At 40.3% G+C, this 20,392-nt stretch overlaps 2 protein-coding genes across 4 annotated transcripts in view; one reads left to right on the top strand and one right to left on the bottom strand.

The window, feature by feature from the left end:
* Window positions 1-823: 823 nt before the first annotated feature.
* DIMT1 (DIM1 rRNA methyltransferase and ribosome maturation factor) lies at window positions 824-6,476 on the bottom strand. Its single transcript, XM_063421986.1, has 12 exons — window positions 6,278-6,476; window positions 6,061-6,134; window positions 5,600-5,686; window positions 5,170-5,231; window positions 4,966-5,059; window positions 4,816-4,865; window positions 3,885-4,008; window positions 3,676-3,768; window positions 2,919-2,983; window positions 2,578-2,641; window positions 1,983-2,089; window positions 824-1,248 (listed from the first exon to the last, which is right to left on the bottom strand). Exons 1-12 carry the CDS (start codon window positions 6,330-6,332, stop codon window positions 1,206-1,208), a joined length of 918 nt encoding a protein of 305 aa, XP_063278056.1. The 5' UTR covers window positions 6,333-6,476; the 3' UTR covers window positions 824-1,205.
* Window positions 6,477-7,474: 998 nt separating this feature from the next.
* Window positions 7,475-20,392, top strand: part of IPO11 (importin 11) — an 80,703-nt gene continuing 67,785 nt past the window's right edge. The window contains exons 1-5 of one of the 3 annotated variants that reach the window (XM_063422945.1): window positions 7,476-7,580; window positions 8,055-8,124; window positions 15,043-15,124; window positions 15,409-15,552; window positions 18,705-18,805. In XM_063422945.1, the coding sequence (XP_063279015.1) occupies window positions 15,415-15,552; window positions 18,705-18,805 (239 nt within the window). In that variant the 5' untranslated portion in view covers window positions 7,476-7,580; window positions 8,055-8,124; window positions 15,043-15,124; window positions 15,409-15,414. Of the gene's footprint in view, window positions 7,581-8,054; window positions 8,125-15,042; window positions 15,125-15,408; window positions 15,553-18,704; window positions 18,806-20,392 lie in introns of all 3 variants that reach the window. The other 2 variants (XM_063422943.1, XM_063422944.1) reach the window with 2 other exon arrangements.

A 20,392-nucleotide genomic window follows, 5' to 3' on the forward strand; every position in this document is an offset into this window, starting at 1 on the left:
CTTGAACAGGATTCCAACAAGCTTACCCTCGATTCCTCTCCAGTCAAACAAAAGCATTAAGGAAGCTGACACATAGCTTCAGCACTTGCTCCTTCTGTATTATTCCAAGCAATATTCCTTGTGGCTGTTTACCTAACTCATCATTTGGTTCTGCATGAACTGAAGCAGCACTACAATTACTATATTATTAAATTGTGAAATCAATGTGCAATTCAGTTAAGTCAATGCTTCAGGATGCCTATAAATTTGACTGCCTATTTTTATACATGCCTCTGAATCAATGACTTTTAAAAATAGGATGTCAATGGGGCTCCTAGCTGGACTCAGGACATCTTTTCCAACCTTAATGATTCAATTATGTGTATAAATAAAGTTTTTCTTAGAGGAGGTTTTGCTAATTTGCATGCATTGCTCTAAATCTCACTGAAAGCTATTGATCTGTGCTCAAACTTTTCCCTGCCTTAACAGTGAAGTAGTTACCTTAAAAATAGATGCTTGAATTTAGTTAACAAAAAACTCAACCCTGCTGTCCGTGTTTACCAGCCCTGGCCCATTGGTAGTTTTTTCCCAGTTCCTACTGGGAAAAATGGAGGAGAGGGTAAAGGCACTTCTGTAAATGACATGAAGCTCACAAGGTAATTTTTTTTGTTTTCTGAGAAACACTCACTGGGATCCTTTAAGAGAAGCACATTACTAACAGGCTTGGAGTGCTGGTAGTTACCAGAGGGATGAGAGAGACAGGCTTCTCAAATCAAGAGGGGTTTACATGTACTTTGAAACAACACACAAAGGATTGATACCAAAAAAACCGAATTATTGCAAATTTCTTTTTGTTGTCCAGACCCTTTATGTGTTCAGGTGTAGAATATTGTGCATGAATACTGAGGTGAAGTCCATGATCGGAGAACACAGTTGTCAATTATCATCGATCCATGTTTAGGATTTATATAGAAAAACACAGTCATGAGGTAGCCCAGCACCTCACTTCAGCTCTGAAAGAGTTTACTGCTTTTAAAATATGCAGCAGCAGTTTCTTGCCAGTTTCTTGTCTGTGATAAAACCACATATGACATTTTATTCCGAGTCCAAGCATAAACGCCGTATTCTGTTTGTTGCTTTTATGAGGAGCTTGTCCCATTGCACTCACTCTGGCTTGGGAAAACTTTAGTGGAAAAATACAGCATCTTTCATTCTTCTAGCAGTATCTATGAAAAATGGATGCCTTCTGAATTGAAGCCATGTAGCAATCTGAAAGAGTGAAATACGTATATTACAATTCTAGCAATTTAAACTTCAGTCTGAGACATTTTTAAGCTGTGCAAAGCAAATAGCATGAAAGCAGCCATCACTGATCAACTGCAAAGAAAGAACTTTTACAAATCTGAAACTAGAAGTCATTAGCAAATCTGACATTTTAGAGACGCAGGTTTATTTTCAATGCAGTTACTTATGTTGGATCCTATCAAGTTCACTATGTTTCTCAGAGAGCATTGCCTGTCTTAGTTCTCCAAACAACAAACAGCTAGGAACTTTTATCTTGAATTACGAGAGGATTCATGATGCCATCATAAATAAGAGTGAAATATAGCAGTAAATTATTCATATTTAAAATTAAGCTATAGACTATGGCCTAACCCTCAAGGCAGAGAAAGGCTGTGTAAGACTTCAGGGAAAATTAAATAATCAATTTACACTCTGGCCATTTTTAAATGAGACACAGAAGGGTCTAGCACACAAACACCTGAAACAGGGACCCTCTGCTAGTTGCTCCTCAATATTGTAAACAGCATTTAAAATACATAAGCAGGGCTTGAGTGTTTGCTCATGTACAGGACTGGAAGCAAGCAGTGTCTGGTACTGAGAGGGAAACCCAACAATTCCTCTGCAATGCAATACTAATCTGTGCTACACAGGTACAGATACAGACAGAATTTAAAGAAGCTTAGAAGGAAGGCATAAAGAGAAAAAAAAAAAAAGAATACCGAATGAAATCATCTATATCCATTGAACGGGCTCGCTTTTCAGAGTAACCTGTATCTTTTAGAACTGTCTGTATTTTCTCTGCAATTTTGAAGTTTTCAGGGATTTCCTGTCAATGAAAAATGGGATAGAAATTATTTTCTACTCATAACACTGAAAAAGGTTCATTTAAATAATCTAACTCTTTCCTGCTTTTAGAAGAGTTCTTGTTTCAAGTGAAAAAAGTTACACTTTTTCTATTACGAATTACTGCATTATTCTGTTTTTGTATCTCAGTTCATTCATTACATATGAATCACAACAGTATTGAAAAGCAGACATGAAGTGTTTCATTAAATTAGTAGAAGTCCTTGAGACATACACAGATGGACAATATTGTAATAATATATTTGATTTTAAAGCTTTTCACTATGATTTAATGACCCTTTTAGATTTTTCTCTAAGAAAAAAGGCAAGTTCCTCCCACCTTCAAACAAACTTTTTTGGAAAACCTTGGTTGCATTAGGCTTTTCAATGTTAATTTTTTACTCTTATAGAAGTCAGTATGTAAGTCACAGTACACAGAAATAGAATGTAATAGATTAAGAAGGAACTTACTGTATTATGTAAGGAACAATGAATTCGGTAATTATGATCCAGCAACTGCTCTACAGCACTTGATCTGGAAGAAATACATGTTTAGCATGAAAACTGAGCTGTAACTACTGTTCACATGATTGGTTGTTTTGTCTGCTACAAAAAACTGTAACAATTACAGTTAGTTACGATTAATTTTAAACTAGTTTTCTCCTAAAAGAAAAAGTTTGTGAATCAGTATTAAGCTTCCACCATGGTTTATCACTGACTGTGTAACACTGCTATGTGTTTGCACAAAAGAAATGGTTAACTGGATAGGCTTTCAAACTTCAAAAAGATTTCCTTTGATGGAAGTTACTTACTTAAATGCTGCAGAAAGTGTCTTGTTTTTCCTAACAAAGGCTATCCTTACCAGGCCATCCCACTCCTGAAATTAAAAATTTCAGAATTTTAGAAAACAACATACACACAAACAATAACAGTCTACTGGCAACTTCAGAACAGTTCTGAACACAAAGGAAAATCCTTCATGAAAATGTCCTTCTAAACAACAAAAAACCATTTTTGTCTTGGACAAAGCAATATAAATGGAGGAGAAAATACTTCACCATTAAAACCCTTTGAATTGCACTTTTTCATGCCTAGGTGTTATTATGTGCAGAGGAGGCAGATACCTGAAGAAAATCTGGCTAACCTTGGGCAAGGCTGAAATGGTCTTGAAGTGTTTTAAAAATTAAGAATAGTCTTCTGTAACTTTTGTCTTCTGAGATTACACACCCTTGTCCGAACATAAATCTCATATATTACTTTGGTCAAAACCTGCCAAACCATCAGCCAAAAACAGCCCTGGGAGACATAAACCATGATGAAAGGGGCATTATTAGTAGCAGTTCTCCAACTGACCTTGTTGTTATGAGAAATACACATAAGACTACGAGAACACAAAGTTGCACCCAGCTGATGCTGGCATGTTCTGTTAATGTCCCAACACAAGCCTGATCAACACAGAAACTCTAAAGAATACCACTAGAATCAGCACATGGAACTGAGTGGTAAGTGGATAGAAAAATGGAATTAAGTATTATCACTGGCATGTTATGCTGAGTACACACTGCTCACCTGGAAGTTGATAGGTGGTGGTGGGTTCTTTGGCTCTATTCTGACAACACTGGATTCAACTTTGGGAGGAGGCCTGAAATTGTTCTTTCCAACCTGTTGGTTAAGAGCAGTCAAGCAGCTGTGTGAATAAGCAGCAAATTCCTCACATCCCTTGCAACACTCCTCTTCTGCATTTGACAGCTGAGCTACCTAAATGCAGAGTGACATACCTTCATCAGATGGTCCACTCGAGCCAATAACTGGGTGTTGATAGAAAGTCTGCAGTACAGTTTACTTCCTGGTTTTGCAACCAAACGAAGTGCAAATTCTCTTTGGAACATAAGGATTGCACACCTGAGAGTAACAGAAATGATAAAAATTTTAAGTAATCAATTTTCATGTCAAAAGCTGGCTAACACACTTGGTAACACACAATTTGCCTCAGCACTCAGAAGAGTAAAAGTTCATAATGAACAACTCTACCTTAATTAGTGTGTTGAAAAAAACCCAAAACCCATCACAGAACTTGATGGTGACACCATCTAAGTCTCCTTAAAGCTGTTGCACAATTTGATTATTTATACTGCTAAATGGATCAGGATCAAAGAGACAGCCCAGTCTCAGAGTTGCCTGACTGTAATAGATCATTTTGAATAACTTTATGCTGAGTCCTTCAAATCCAGGCTTTCCAAAAATTGACTGGTAACATTACCAACATTACTCTGAGAGAAATCAAGAGCTGTGGACACACTGATGCCCGACAAAGACAGGGCATCTACGTTTTTAGATCAGACAACAAGAAAGTGACTTGGCATTGACTCTACCCTTTCCTGCCTAACTTGGTAGGAAGGTATTTGAAATGCTATGTTGCCTTGCTCATCCCTGGAATAATACTTAATTGTAATACCAAGAAGGTGTAACTCCTGTTTTTATCTGCTGGGCACTCACTGTATCCAAATTTAGATTTTCTCCTCATGCTCAATACATCAACATAAACTTAATTTCCAGGCACTGTCAGGCTATGTATTATAGAAAAATTTTAGTGCAGCTCTCACCCATCAAACTGCTATTCTGCAAACTAAAAAAAAATACTGGATTTGAAATTATTTTTAAACTATTTTCTTTCCTCCCAGGTAATACAGAGCTCATTGTTCCACATACCTGAAAAAAGGTCTATGAAGCAGTAACTTGAAAACAAAAGGTGAAGAAATCTGAGAAAAAAAATTAATAATGTCAGTACAATTTCTGGGAAATTAGCATTTAAAAATAAATCTTTTTATGTTGTTGTATGCTATGTTGTTTGGCCCATACCTGGTAAGGCAAGTTAGCCACACATGCATCAAAGAACGGTAAGTCTGTTTTCAAGATATCTCCAACCTTGATTTCAAGTTTATTTGCTAGACACCTGAGGAAAAAGTTACATTGTGGTTATCCTCAGACAAGCGCATTGCCAAAATTTGTACCAAAGTAGCTCCCTTGCTTTAAGTGCTTACTGTTTCTGTAATTGATACTTACGTGCCCTGGACTCTCTTCTGAAGCTCACCAACAAGTCTAGGGTCAATTTCACATGCAATAACCTGAAAAAATAAATATATATTTGCAACTTCTAATTGGAATTTAATCATAAAAACCCCAACCCTGTATCTGTTGCTAAGGGTTTAAAGAATTCTTTTAAAATCTCTATTAGGCTTTGTACCTTCCTCCCTCTCCAAACACATGCCAGCTTTACCACATAAATGGTTAACAGCAATGTAGTTCGATAAAGCCACACAAAATTTACATGACCAGCTAAAAACCCTTTGGGATTATTCAAATATCATGAAAATATCGACGGACTAATTCTACTTATGTGTATCACACCTACGAAGACTACGTTTGCCATAGTCTAAGACACAGCGTGGTCAGAGCTTGGGAAGGGGGTGTACGTGAGGGAATTTGCGCTTACTTTTTTGACTTTCTCCAGCATTTTCACCGTCAGGTTTCCAGTTCCCGGGCCCACTTCCAGAACGACATCGGTGCGGCGCAGGGCAGCCTAAGGACAAACACCATTTCCAGTGCCTCCCTAGGGCCGACCTCGGGCAATCATTTCACTCGAGAATGAAAGTGAGCGCTTTCCACACAGCAAAAAGTTGAAAATGCGTATCAAGGGAGCGTGAGAGTCGTTTATAAAGGAACGAGCGGGAGACGCGGGGCACAGGAACGTCCTGGCGCTGGGTTATGCCGCATCGCTGGCCACGCGTGCAGAACCAGGTAAGGGACCCACGAACGCAAAGGGACCGCGCACACGAGCGGCGGCGTGAGGCGCCGGCCGGCTCCGGCAGGGCTGTCCCTCCGCCGGGACAGCCCGGCAAGGCCGAGCCGCGCTTTCCCGCACGTCCCGCCAGCCCGGCCCGCCGCCGCTCCCACCTTATCGATGATGCTGTTCACCACCAGCGGGTTCTTCAGGATGTGCTGCCCGGCCCCGGTGTTGAAGAGGATGCCTAGGGCAGAGACCAGCGTGTTACCGTGGGCAGCCGCGATCCGCCGGCACCCCGCTCGGCTGCGAGCGTCGGCTCGGCCTCGGCTCCCGGGATCCTGCCCGCCCGGCCCGGTCCGGCCCGGGTCCGGTCCTGTCCACACTCACCACCGGCGCGGCCCTCCCGACGCTCCGGCCGCTTCCCGGCCCGCGCCTTGGGCATGGCGGCGGCTCCGCTTGGATCCCCTCAGGCCCGCTCGGCTCGGCTCGGCTCGGCTCGGCTCGGCCCCCCTCGGTCGGGCTCGGCCGCGCTCGGCTCGCCCCGGCCCCGCGGCGCACGTGTCTCGCGGTACTGCAGCTGGCGAGCGGCCCCGAGCGCGGCAGACGGGCGGTGCAGCGCCCCCTGGCGGACCGGCGGACCGCGGCAGCACGAGCGGCGACTGTCCCGGCCGGCGCGCGCGCTCGATCCTCCCGGGAGCAGCGGGCCCGTTCCGCCCTTGGGGATGAGAGCGGCCGTGAGCCCTGAGTGACAGCGGTCAGCAGCGACGGCGGAAGGCAGCGGGTACACAAAAGCTTTCCAAGGTTTATCAGTAAATGACACACGGGGTAACAAATAGGTGTGTCTAGTACCCTGGGCTGGTCCGTAGGTCTAGGCAGTGGGTGTTGGATAAAGGGGTAGGGTGGAAAGGAAAAGAGAAAGTGATAGATGAATGAAAGGGGAGGAGAGAGCCGAAGAAAGGGACAGAAAGGGAGAAAGGGAGAGAGAGAGAGGGAGAAAGGGAGAGAGAGAGAGGGAGGGAGGGAAGGAAGGAAGGAAGGAAGGAAGGAAGGAAGGAAGGAAGGAAGGAAGGAAGGAAGGAAGGAAGGAAGGAAGGAAGGAAGGAAGGAAGGAAGGAAGGAAGGAAGGAAGGAAGGAAGGAAGGAAGGAAGGGAGGGAGGGAGGGAAAGACAGAAAGACAGATTTTGCAGGACGACCCGCATCAATTTCTGCCCATAAGGTAACGCGGCACTTTAACCCCCTGACTGTGCTGAAAGTGCCTGTCCGCTCATGGCCCGGAGTCGCAGTGCCGATACAGTCATTCCCAGCCCCTGGAACGCCAATGAAGTATACTCTTTTTTTAACATACTTCTGTATCTTTTGCTTTACTTTCGCGTATATATTTTTAGCGTTACGTTCTGACATAAACACCACGCACGTCCGCCGTGCTGCCCTGCCCCGCGCCGCTGCAGCCGCCCAGAATTCCCGGGTGCGCATCACCGGCGGAGCGCGCCACAATTCCCGCGTCCCGCCATTCCCATGACGTCAGCGGGCAGCGCGCTCCGGCGGCCCCGCCCCCGCCGCCCTAGGCCCCGCCCCCAGCCCGCCTCTGCCGGCGGAGCGGCGCGGGCCGCGCGCTGGGGTCGCGGCGCAGTGACGTCAGGGCGGCGCGCCGGGGAGGCGGTGGTGCCGCCGCGGCGTTCCCGGGTCCCGGTTCGTGGAGGCCGGGGGGGACGGGCGGAGGGGAAAAGGCGCCGGCGGCTGTCGGCGAGGCAGCGCTCGGGGCGTGGAGCCCCGCGGCTGTGCCGCTGCGGGCGGCGCTGCTCCTACGCGCCCGTTTCGGCTGCTGCCCCGCCGGCTGTGCCCCCGTGTGCGCTGCCCGAGCCGGCGCGGCTCCGGCGTGCAGTGCCCGCCACGGGTGCCGGGTCCGGGGCAGCGCCCTCGGGGCTGAGGCAGCGAGGCCTTCCTCACCTGTTACAATGGCAGCTGCAAAGGGGCTGGAAGGAAATAGCTGTTACCTAATTCCAGGGAACAGTTTCCCGCTTTCTCCTTGAATCAGTTCGTCGTCAGGGTAGAATTAATGGGGAGCCATGGGAGGAAGATGAGGCATTAATCTGGTAGAACTTGATTTTTGCGGGAAGGAGCGCGTACTAGCCTTTATTCTAGGTGATTGTTTTCTTCCTGCAGGCTGAAGAGCAGCAGTTTTTCTGCAGAGCAGAGTCTTCCCTTAATCAGAGGCAGGCTCAGTGCAGCAGTGGTGAGTTATTTCTCCAGTTTGTTACCGTGGGAAACAGCAGTGTGTGTAAAATATAAGAACAAGGCCCTAAATGCAATAGTGGTGCTGCTTCCCGCTTATGCTTCCATGTGCCTTGCTTCCCATGTCTCATACATGAGGTCATCCCTGTAACATATTTGACATGTCTTTTAAATTAGCCCGTGGAGCACATCAGCAAAACGCGGCAGAATTCAAATTATATTCATAATGTGTAAGGTTCGCCTGAGCTTTTGCAAATAACATGTTCCTTGTGGAGTTTTGTTTCTTGAAACTTTGTGGTAATAGGAAATTCGCCACTCTTCTCTATTTTTCTTCTCTTATTCTTTCATTATACTGTTCTCATCGAAGGCATTTACTATGATGTGTATAAATGATAAAGTAAAGATTTTTGTCACCCATGCTTTACATATAACATTTCAAAACTGTATCACCAGAAGTGGGATTTAAGTGTAGGTAAAATGGAAGGGTTTAAACCTGTTCCAGAGCATGAAGGCCGACTGAAACTTGCATTTCTCAGCTGCTTGGCACTAGTTTGTTCTTAAGTGGTCAGTTAGGTCTTTTTGAAAATCCATTATATTAGGTAAATTAGGAGGAAGTCAAAGGAATGAAATTCACCTTGTAGTATTGCTCATGATGCCTCGGGAAGGCTGACCTGAAACAGAGACTAAGCTAGAGAATAAAGTAGGCATTTATTGAAAGGCCTCCAGGATCCCCCTTGGGCAGGACAGGAGCCTGACCAGGGCTACACCCAGGGTGGACTGAGAATGGTCACAAAATGGATGACCAGTCACAAGATCTTACATTTTTATAAGTTTTGGTCCATTTGCACATTGGGGTTTAATTGTCCTATTATAGCTTCAGGTTGTGTCGTCTCATCCTTCTTGTTTTCTCTCTTCAGTCCCCTGTTGTTTATGCTGTTGGACTGAAAGTTATCCTTGGTCCTCAGCAGGAAAAGGATTTGTTTTGTCTACCTGCCATGTGAAGAGAATTTACTGGCACTTAATATGAGGCCCAGAACTGCACCCCTAGGCAGCACAGAATCTGAAAATATGAAAGCTAAAGCTTAAGGCATCAGTCATCCTAGAAATTTATTGTTAAGTGATAAAAATATTGTCTCTGTGTCCATTTGGCTTTTCTTGTGTCACCAGTATTGAACCCTGTGACAGAGTAATTTTTGAGTTAATCCTTGGAATTATCTCATTCACTTCTTTACTCCCTGTTTTTTTCTGTTGGGAATTTTGGTCACTTTGCTGGTTTCTGTTTAATGTGAAAGGCCTAGGAGATTTTAGTATAATCTGATTAACTTTCCTTAACATTGTTGTCAGCCTTTCTTGTTACTGTCCTTTATTACTGTGGTCCTCATATTCTTAGTTCTTGTATCCTTTGTGTCTTCTGCATGCTTTTTTCAAACCTAGGTTTTAGTTTCAATGTTAAATTTTTGTGAAAATGAAATTTTGGAAATTCTACTCCTGTATTTCTGTCACTAGCAGTATGGGAAAAAAACACCTCCAACTCTTTCCTGCTCAGGTATTTTTATTTGTCTTCTTTACTGTGGCTTAAATTGGGGAAACTATAAATAGTGTGGTTCAATTACATAAAGAAAAATTAATATGTAGGTTTTGGAAAATCTTAGTAATTTTTGACATTAGTCATTGTGTTGGGTTTGGTGATTGCTGTAGTTACTACTGAGTTTAAATTGTACCTTCAATAACCAGGATAGTTTTTGGGGTGCACTCTTTAGTAGGACTACTAGCATGTGACATGATTGTAGAGATACTGCAATGCTAGAAAAGAGATTCGTGGAAGAGTTTGCAGAAGAATGGAGAGACACAGTCTCTCATATCAGTGTAACTACTGACTTTTCCTGAGGGTGACAGTATCTTTGCTAATGTATTATATCTATGACTGAATGCCAACATTTGTGTTACTTATTTCAGGACTTCTTGTGGCTTTTCAGCATAGAAACTTTGTTTTCCCTGTTTTCCTTGAAACAAATGTGTTGTAAAAAACAGTCTTAAGTTTCTACTTGAACCTTGTGAGCTACAGGATGTAGCTTTCTAGTTGTTCATTACTTGTATAATCTGCTGATAAGAAACAGCAAGTCCTCTTTGTAAGCACTCTTCAGGGAGTTAGTTTTAAACGTCTGCAAAGTCTTCCTTAGGTTCCACTGTCTTAAACAAGTCCTCAAACTCTCCTCACAGATAATTTGGTTTTGACCACAGACTATCCTAGTAGCTCTGGCCTCTTTCCAGTTTATTCCCTCTTGAGCTGGGGAAAGGGAGAGCTGTGAGAACCAAACTGGAAATGATGTCCTAGAAGCCATCTCAGGCACTGCCTGAAGAAGGATGAACACATCCACAGAGGCTCCTGTGCTCATGAAGTACTCCAGAATGTATTTGCACTATGATCAGTGAGAGCACACTGTATTTTGTGTAATAGGTTTATAGCTTTGTCTTCTTCTGATCTCGTAAAATCTTAACTGAATTTATTCTTGCACTGTCTTAGAGTGGGAAAGAATGAATTGAATTCTTAACAAAAGAGAACAAAAATACTCAGAATTAATTGTCTGGGTGTGAGTGAGTTGCTACACTTCATTCTCTTGGAGAAAGTGAATTAGGGAGGTGTTTAGTGATGAAATCCTTTGTTTCGCACCCCTTCAGATGTTAAACAGTCACTGATTTCTTTTCATAGCTGATGTGATTTTAAAATTAGGATGTATTTTAGTGTGATGGGAAAAGCACCTCAATACCTTTTTTTCTGTATCAGAAGCATTTTCTGTTCAGGAAAAACATTAGATTGGCATGGCTGATATAAAACTAGAATGTTTAAAACACTTGGAATAGTCTTGAAAAGTAAAATGTGTGTTTAGACACCCCCATAGAAAAGGAATTAAAGAGTAAAGAATGGAACAGAACTGACACTTGCATTTTTGCCACTTAAAGGAGATGAAGGAGTTTGAAAGTGGGAATGGATGTATAGGACATTGGTTGATAAGGACGAGGAACTGGTATTGGTATTTGTGGTCTCAGAGGATGCTAACTCATTGTGCTAAGGGGTGACATTCAGTATGTTGTTTTTGTTCTAGATGTAACTGTAGTTCATCTTTTTTTCTCCCAGCTGAGACTTGAGAATATGCTTTTGTCAAGTTAAGTATTGTCATACCCAGTGGGATCTTGGAGAGCAGCTTTTTCTTGTGGGGTGCAGATAATCTCTTTTTCCTTTTGCAAGACAGAATTCTGTCATGGCAGTAAAAGAGTTTCCAGCTTGAGTTTGCAGCTGAAAGCATTGAACACTTTCTAGTGAAAGGGATTTCTTTTCCTTCTTCCAAAATGTTTGTGTGCAGTTTGGTTGTTATAGCAATGGGTGTGGACCACAGAAAAGTAGGAGAAAGCAACGAGCATTCCTGCTACTGCTCAGTGTTTATTGTGAAGGCACAGACTGACTCTAGTAAGTAAAAAAGAGAAATTACACCCTTGCTCAGTAAACAAACCTGGAAATTCTGGCTGTTGTGACACAAATGCAGACCTTCTAAGAATGTGTTGCTTATCAGGTTGACAGACTGTCAGAATTTCTATACGTGCCTCATGTCTCTGAAAGTACCCAAAAGACAATATTTAATACTCACCTCCTGAAAAAGCTCATTACTGGGTAAAGCTGTAGAAGTCCCATGAGCTATGAAGAAATCACTATGTCCCTGTGATTTAACCAATCTGTGGGGTAACCTATGTCCCTTTTTGCCTTTCCCCATGCAAGAGTGAAGTCAGATGTGCAAGAGGTAAAGATTGTCTCTATCTCATAGTATTAGAGCCAATGTTCATAGCCTTTGCAGTTCTGTGAGGTTAAGAGTATCCGTATATCCACTGTGTAAATTAGGGTATGAAGAACCCTGGTTCATCAATTAAAAAAGAAAAAAAAAAGTGGGCAATGTGAGGGCATCACAGCAAACTAAGATTGAAGAGAGCTGGGTTTAAACTCCTGAAGTACAGCTGTGTCTGCCTGCAGGAGTAACTTTCACATATTCATCTGTACATGGCAGTAATTAAAACTGTATTTTGAGCAGATCCCACTAAGACAGGAGCTGGTGCCCTCCCTGAGTCAATTGTCTTTACAGGGGGTGTGCAGAGAGTAAGTTCCCATAGAAATCCTGTTGGTGAGAAGGGGGTAAGGATTTTGACAGAGTTGAAATAACATGCTGGGACCTGAGCCTGTAGTGGCTTGACATTGTTGGAAGTCACATATTCATCCTTGCTTTTGTAGTGTCCTCTGGTGTCTGTGGGACAGTGTGCTGAGATGGCTTGAGATTTTGGCTTGTTTGGGGTTTTTTGTTGTGTGTGCCCCCACTATCCCACCCCTGCCTTTTGGTGGGCGGTTATGGCTCAGTCACAATTTGTAAGTTTGTCAACAAACATTTTGACAAGAGTGTGAAATAAAAGCTGCTTGCTGTTCTGTCTGCTTTTTTACGCCTAGCACATTTACCTGTCTAGCAATGTGGTGTGAAAATGATTAGAAAACTTGATCCAAACCAAAACCTGCATTTTTTCTGCTCCTTCTGTCTTTGGATATTTAAGAGATTAAGGGTGGAGAAGAGGGTTATTCTATTTATTTTGGTAACTGTAGCTCTTTGTTTTAGCTTACTTGTAGCTAGCTTAAACTGCAAATTCGAGTTTTGTGCAGTAAGGATTGATTCAAAATAGTTTGTTGGATTTTTTTAAAATTTTCTTTTCTGTTTTTATAAAAATAGAAATTAATACAAGACTAGTCACTTACTAGAAGAAAACAGAAACTGTTCAGAGGAATTTTTAAAAAATAGTAGCAATAGACAGCTTTTTGGCATCTTTGCCATTTGTATTTGCTACACATTTAATAGATGTTTTTCCAGTAATTTTTTTGCTATCAAAATCATACAGAATATACCACTTCCTTAAATATTTTACAGTATTTATAAACCTTATCTAAAAGGTGACCCTTCTTCAGGGAGATTATTGTATTTTAATTCAGTTTTGCTATTTGACTTGTGCCAGCCTCATCCAGTATTGTGTGAGGACTGTTCTTTACATGGGATCAAAAAGCTACTGTGCAGATTCATGGAAGACTAAATCTTGAGGGCTGTTGAATTCCCTGCCTCTTAATAGAAAATCCTTGAACCAGAGTTTTCTGGATGACGGGGCCAGTATTATGTAGAAATGTGATGACTTGGATGTCTGCTGTGGTTTTGACAGAGAAAGAACATTGGGTTAAATAAATTTTCTGTTCTGACTCACTAAGCTTAGTTTGATTTTTCTTGCAGTTTGTTTTTTTTTTGAGCAGTAGCTCAGACAGTAGCTGCTCCAGTTTTTATATGGAAATACAAACTTTTTCAAGAATGAGAAATACTATTTAAAAGAAGTGAATGTTTCACTTGGATTTTTATTCTTTTTTCTTTACAGTCTTTACAACTGCCAGGTAATTGTTTTGAAATAAGAAACTGAAAAAAAATTACCCCGTTTTTCATGCTTGCATTTTACTAAGTTAAATAAATATGTCTTCTAATGAGAACTGTTCTAGATGAAGTATATATATTTGCAGCAGAAGAAAAAGCCTGCAGGTTTTTCCTCCCCCTTGTTAAACACTGTCCCAGAGGTGCTGCCACTGTTGCTGGCGGGTTCAGCCTTGGCCAGTGGCAGATGTGCCTTGGAGCCATCTGGCACTGCCCCTCTCAGGCACAGGGAGAGCTTCTTGCAGCTTTTCACAGAAGACACCCCTGCAGTGACCCCCCTTCTGCCACCTTGTGCACAGCTGGTTAAAGCACAAGATTGGAAGATTTTTCGCATGGGAAGTGTAAAGCAGAGATGGAGTCACCTGTTTGATTACTGTTGTGATTTTGTGTTTCACGGGTTTGAAAGTAGACTTCTTTAACATTAGGACCTTCAAATTTTAGTCAGCTTTTGTTGAGGATGAGTGGAGATTTGGAGATGAAGAAATTTTTTTAGGGCTGTAATTTTTTTTTTCAATTGTGCAATGCTATTACTGGTATAAAAGGGTTTCAGTATTGCAGCTAGTTTTGTTGTTAAGGTGATTTTTCTAAAAAAATCAAAAATTTTAACCTACATCAGAATAAATTCCAATTCTCCCACTTTCTTACCATTGCTGCAACAATTTAAATCTTGATCTTTCTCCTGAAGGTGGAAAAATAAACCTTTTTTTCCCATTACACAAAAGCAAATCAGAGTCATTACAGCTGGAAAAGACCTCCAGGACTGAGTCGAGCCTTTGACAGATCACCAGCTTGTCAGCTACACCACTGCACTGAATGCCACATTCCAGCCATTTCTTGACCCTCTCCAGGGATGACAACTCCATGACTTCCCTGGGCAGGCCATTCTACTGCTTAACAATCTGTCCATGAAGAAATTTCTCTGGATGCCCCACCAGCACCTCCTCCTCTCTCCTCTTTGAAGAGAAGCTTTGTTGTTTACTTAGAAACCTAAGTATATGAATATTTAACTGTGTATGTGTTACTAAAATTTGATACAGGCTTCAAACCGTCTTTTTTTATAAGCAGAGAACAGACTTCATAGTTCCTTTCATATATGTGTCTTTTTCTTCATGTTATGTTGTTTGTGTGGTCATTATAAATGTAATCTCTGTCATCTGAAGAGCAGTGTTTTGTTTTGCCTTCGTAGAGTACAAGGGTGCATAAGGATGTATATACATTGGAAATGTGGCAATACACATTCACAGTTCAGCTGGTTATGCATTTAGCATTTGTATATAAGAGTAATTGTGAGACTTTATGCTTTCTTTTTTAATTAATATGAATTGTTTTGGTGAATTTGAATTACAGAATTTAACTATGTTTTCTCTCTTGAAGGAAAAATAAAATGAAATAATGTTAATAATCTGTATCTTTGCCTCTTTCAGACAACCCCATGGTTTACTTTGCTTACAGCTGAACAATCATCTCTGGTTGCAGTTTTGCTCTTTGCTGTGCTTCACAAGAGAGGTAACGGTTGTACAATCAAAATATTTCCTGCAGTTCCTCAAATCTAGCAAATGTGCTTCTAATGATAGATTTAATGCTTGCTCTTTCTGCTGAGAGATTTCTGAAAGCAAATAATTCTATCCCTGTACCAAAACTGCATGTGAGTGGGTGTCATGTTATCTTTACACTGTGTGGTGTAAGGAAAAATGAACGTGGGGTGTTTAGATAATGTGAATGGAAAATACCTGGCTATATTTGCTGTCTTTTTCTCCTTAAGTGTTTTTTCTGCTTTTTAATGTTTTCAGATTTTCATGGATCTCAACAGTGCCAGCACTGTTGTTCTGCAAGTCTTGACACAAGCTACTAGCCAAGATACTGCAGTGTTGAAGCCAGCTGAGGAACAACTGAAGCAGTGGGAGACACAGCCAGGTTTTTATTCAGTCTTGTTGGTAAGATACAGTGGAAAAGTGCTATTAAGTAAACTCTGAATAATTTTGAGTACTGGTCACTAGAACACAGTTGAACCCTGACCTCTGGCTGAGAGAAGCCCTGAGCTGTCATGTTCTAGCCACTAGAATCCTTATGCTGTAGAGTAGGGTAGGTAGCATGTGACAGTGGTAGGCATTGTCATCACTCTGTCTCAAAGTAAGCTCTTTGCCCAGCCATTCAGAAGGTGGAAATCCAGCTTCTAGCAGGATGAGTGGGCAGCAGTGGTAAAACTTTACTGGCCTGTCATGAATTGTAGGTAACAGAAGGCCAAGAGGGCCCTTGTCAAAGGAATTGCCTTTACTACCTCAAGAGGCAGGGACTCTTTTATATACCAAGGCAGTAATAACCTTTTCTTTTTTGTGGAGGTGATATTTTATGTAATAGAAGTTCCCTCATGCTTTCCATTGCATTGTGTGATACCTCTCTGGGACTGCTTTCCTTTTTGTTAGGAGGGAGACTCCCAGGGAGATTAGCTGACATGGCTGTGGTAGTAACATCCTTTAATGGGGAAGGTGAAAACTTTAAAAGTGTTATGACCATTGTCATAATAATGGATGCATTAATGAGGTGCATTAAAGTGGTAACACAGTCAAAAAGGAAATGAAACTATTTTAGCAAAGACACTTGAAAGTTAACACTGTTGTTGTTATTCTCCAGTATCTATGCATATATGTTTGTAATGTTTATAATAGTCTTAAAACACAGGTTAAATATTTTTTCTACAAACATCTGTCCTCAGTGCATAGATTGAATGACTGAGGTTTGTAGGGTGACACGTTCTATTCTCTGTAGACCTCTCATTTGTTTGGAAGGTTGAAGGCAAGCCCAATGATTTAGGGAAAGGAGTAGAGGAAGATACTTTGAGCTGCCAAATTTCCTTTTATTCAGCGCCTTTGCCATAGTGTAGCAGTGGTGGCAAATGATCTTGATAGAAAACAGCAGAAATTGCCACTAGTGACAATTTTTTTCTCTGTATGTTTGCTTTGAGACTGTACACTACAGGGTGTAGACAAGTTGAGCACTCACAAATGTAACTGTAATGAGTTAATTTTAAATATAAGGGCTAAAAATTCAGGGGTTTTGATGCTTATCAAAGAGGATCAAATGCTGATAATTCCTTTACATGGTTAGGTGGATTTGTTGGGGCCACATCAGCCTTTCTTTAAGTGTGAAATATCAACATAGTCTTCCAAACTAAACAAGTAAAATGTCTAGTTCTTTTCATGATCATGACAGATGGGCTTTCTGGGAGGGAAAATAGTAGGCAGCTTCTTGGTGGAGCAGAAAAGGGTGCTGGGTGAGAGGTAAATGTAAATGGAGACTGGGTAAGACAGCTGATATCTGTGGGATGTGGCAAGTAATAGAATTACTTAGTGTAAGATACACTTTCTTCTGGGACAATCAGAGTGGAGAAAGTAATAAAGATATGCAATATGCAGCCTTGATCCTACCATTTTTAGTACCTAGTAGAGTTGCTATAATTACTTTTCTGTGTTTCTCTTTTGAAGGTATTACAAAGAACCTCTGTACAAGTTATATCAATTTGTATATTGGCTTCATTCCTGTTACTTCTATGACACCATTACTGTGTTATATTAAATACTTACGTTTTAGGAAATTCATATGAAGATAGAGAGTATAAAGAGAAGTTCTACTTGCTTCTGTGTAGATTCTTTGGTCTTTTTAAATATTTTTTTTATCTAGGCTTGGTCTAGTTTTAAGGTGCTTTTTATCTGTGCAAGTTTTGCTTCCGCTAAATATTTTAGCAAGGAGAGGAATAGTTGTTTGTAGGATCAGTGAAGTTCCAGTATGAGTTGTTTGGGTTTTCCATGTTTCATTTATTTGGAAATGTTTTTTTATGATATGGAAGTGATGTTTAAAGTTATCTGTTCATATTTTAATATGCTTAAGTGGCATTTGGGAAAGATCAGTCTGTCTTCCTAAATGAGCTTTGGGGAAGGAGGGCATATTACATACGGATCATTTTCATGTTACGTGGTATTTATTGGTGAGCTACCACCTTTATGGTTTTTTTCTACAGTTTGCTAGTTTTGAAGGCGATACTGTTGTTGGCATGTAAGTCTCTTTACTTTCTAGTGATTGGAGTGTGTTAGGAGTTTCTTTTGGGTTGGCCATTAGCTCTAGAAAGATGTTCCTATTAACTGAAATAGATTTTGAGAGAAAGTTAGGTTTTGAATCCATAGTGAAAATGAGGTCCTAGGTTTCTACACTTGAGTTATTTGAAAGGTTTATTTATACATCTTTCAGTCATGGCACACAAAAGTAGCAGATGCTTTTGACTAGGAGGGAATAATGATGTCTCACCCCTTGAGAAGGGTCCCTCTGATGCAGCAGAAAATGGGAGGAGAGGTGCTGTTCAGAGTAGTACCCGTGCTGAGATTCAATAGCCTACCTTTATTTTAGTTTCTCTTGGTAAATTTTACAACATTACCATACAAAATAAATCCTCTGTGTTTGTCTGTATGTGCATACAGATATATAAAAGTATATACAGATAGATACATATGTATGTGTGTAGCTATAGATATATGGCTTTTTATTGGTAGAAGCTGATTTCCTAGAATAAGCATAAGTTCAATTTGAGTCCACAAGACTAGGTCCATAGACCTACCAGATCACTGGTTTACAAACAGTACTGGTAGACAGAATGGTTCTTGGTATATGACAACATAATGAATAAATAACCTGAAGACTGGATTCTGAATAGAATGAGGAATTGTCCTGTATTCTGCAGTGGCACAAACTTCTGAGAGCTGTTGTTAAAGAATGTAAAAATTGTCAGATTCTAGTAATTACAACCCTTACATTTCCTTTTCTGCCAGACAGGATTAGCAACACATTTGCCTTATATTTTGGGTTTTTTTAAAATAAATAAAAATTTAGGCTAGTGATAAACATTTTTTTTAATCTCTAAAAATTTATGTTTACCATGATGTTTTCACATTTCTCTTAAATGATGACTAAGGCTTTTTGTTTATGTACACCCATATCACAGAGATATTTCTACATAAACCAGAGCATGTGTTGATACAATTTCTGTCTTGCTTGTGTTGTCTTGAGCAGTTTCTAACTTTTTTTCTTTACAAATCAGAACATCTTTACAAATCATAGCCTGGATGTGAATGTAAGATGGTTAGCTGTGCTGTACTTTAAAAATGGAATTGATCGGTACTGGAGACGAGTTGCACCACAGTAAGTTTTGAGTTCTTCCACTTAACTGTCTTAAAGTTGTCTTTGTTATGAAAACAACTTTTGTTATGGTAAACTTTGTTATGGTTGCCAGGCTGGAAAAGCAGCAGTCTTAGTTCATAGAAGTTACTTTAGAATTTATGGTGAAACTGGCAACATGCTTCAAACTTCAGGAGTTGCTGATAAAACATTTTTGTCTATATTGCTTCTTCTGACTCTGTTCATGATTTACTTTTGATATCCGAGTTAGAAGGCTGTTTCATAGATAATAGGCTTTGAAGTGATGCAGTCAGTGTTACAACATTAACACCTGCAGTTACTGATAGTGACAGAAGTGAAAGGTAGTCTCTTGGAGAGTGAGAGAGACAATTAATTTTGTTTAAGCTGATTTGTATTGAATGTGTACATGGGAAAGAGGCAGTAGTTATCATACTGAAAAGTTCATGTCTTCATTTTTTGATGTTCTGATAATGCACGACAAAGAATTCTCCAAAGAAGATAAGTACTTTGCATGTAATTTACTTAAAAATCACAGAGAGTGCCATTTTAATATGTAACCTGTAGAATTATACACTTCCCAGTCTTTTGTGTGAAGTGCTTTTTTTTCCTATAAACACAGGTGTGGTTTCACAAAGAGTTTCAATTCCAGAACTCATAAAGTCTTGCAACTGTTTACTCTCTCTTAAACGCTAGTAGCAGGTGAGACTGTCACTGTCATTGTAGGGTATTAGATGAAGTTCTAGGTACAGTTTTTCTGGATCACAAATCTAAGGTAGTGTTACAATATAAAGTATGATTTTGATCGTTCATTGTTTGAGATAGTTCCATGTATTTTGCCTTGCATTGTAAGCTTTTCCAAAGACCTACCAAATGAGGGAAAAATTAGAAAATTCTGTATCCACAGCACATTTTAAGTAGTGTAGTACTCCTTCATTATTGCATAGAGCACTTGAGCATTTGTATGTGTGAATTAGTATATATTACAAAACATACACAAGCATTTGAGTTCTTTTTTATATGAGAGGAAAATACAGTCTTTTTCATGAAAGATGGCCTAGATCTTTGATGTTTCTGGTTAACAGGATTCTGCTTACAGTACTGGTACTTCACAAGAACTGTTGGAAGAAGTTAAATATTTTTTCAGTTTATTAATATTTTTACATACTAGCAGCTTTTCTGGTAAAAAAGCACAGTTTTATTTCTTGCAGAACTGAAGACTAGAATTTTACTGTTTGAAGTAAAAATTAAATAAAAATATTTTAATGTCGTTTTCCCATAGTTTTAAATAAATGTAATTTTAAAAATACATTTTTCTTGGCTTTAAAGATTTCATGGGTTAAATCTATATTAAGTTTCCAGTGCAACCCTATTTTTCCCCATTTCTAATTTTTCTGCCACTAGTTTAATGCAATTAAAGTATAAAATAAACTTTAAAAATTGTTGGCTGCTGTTAAGGTTCAGTGGAATAATACATGATAATTTTTAGTCTGCGTCCAATTGTTTTACTTTCTAAATTTGTTAGATGTGACATTTTGTCAGCACTCACCCAGGTCATGTTTCTCTTAGTATATGTTGAGGTCATTTTGAGAA

The sequence above is a fragment of the Prinia subflava genome, chromosome Z (assembly GCF_021018805.1).
Source record: "Prinia subflava isolate CZ2003 ecotype Zambia chromosome Z, Cam_Psub_1.2, whole genome shotgun sequence".
Lineage (NCBI taxonomy): Eukaryota > Metazoa > Chordata > Aves > Passeriformes > Cisticolidae > Prinia > Prinia subflava.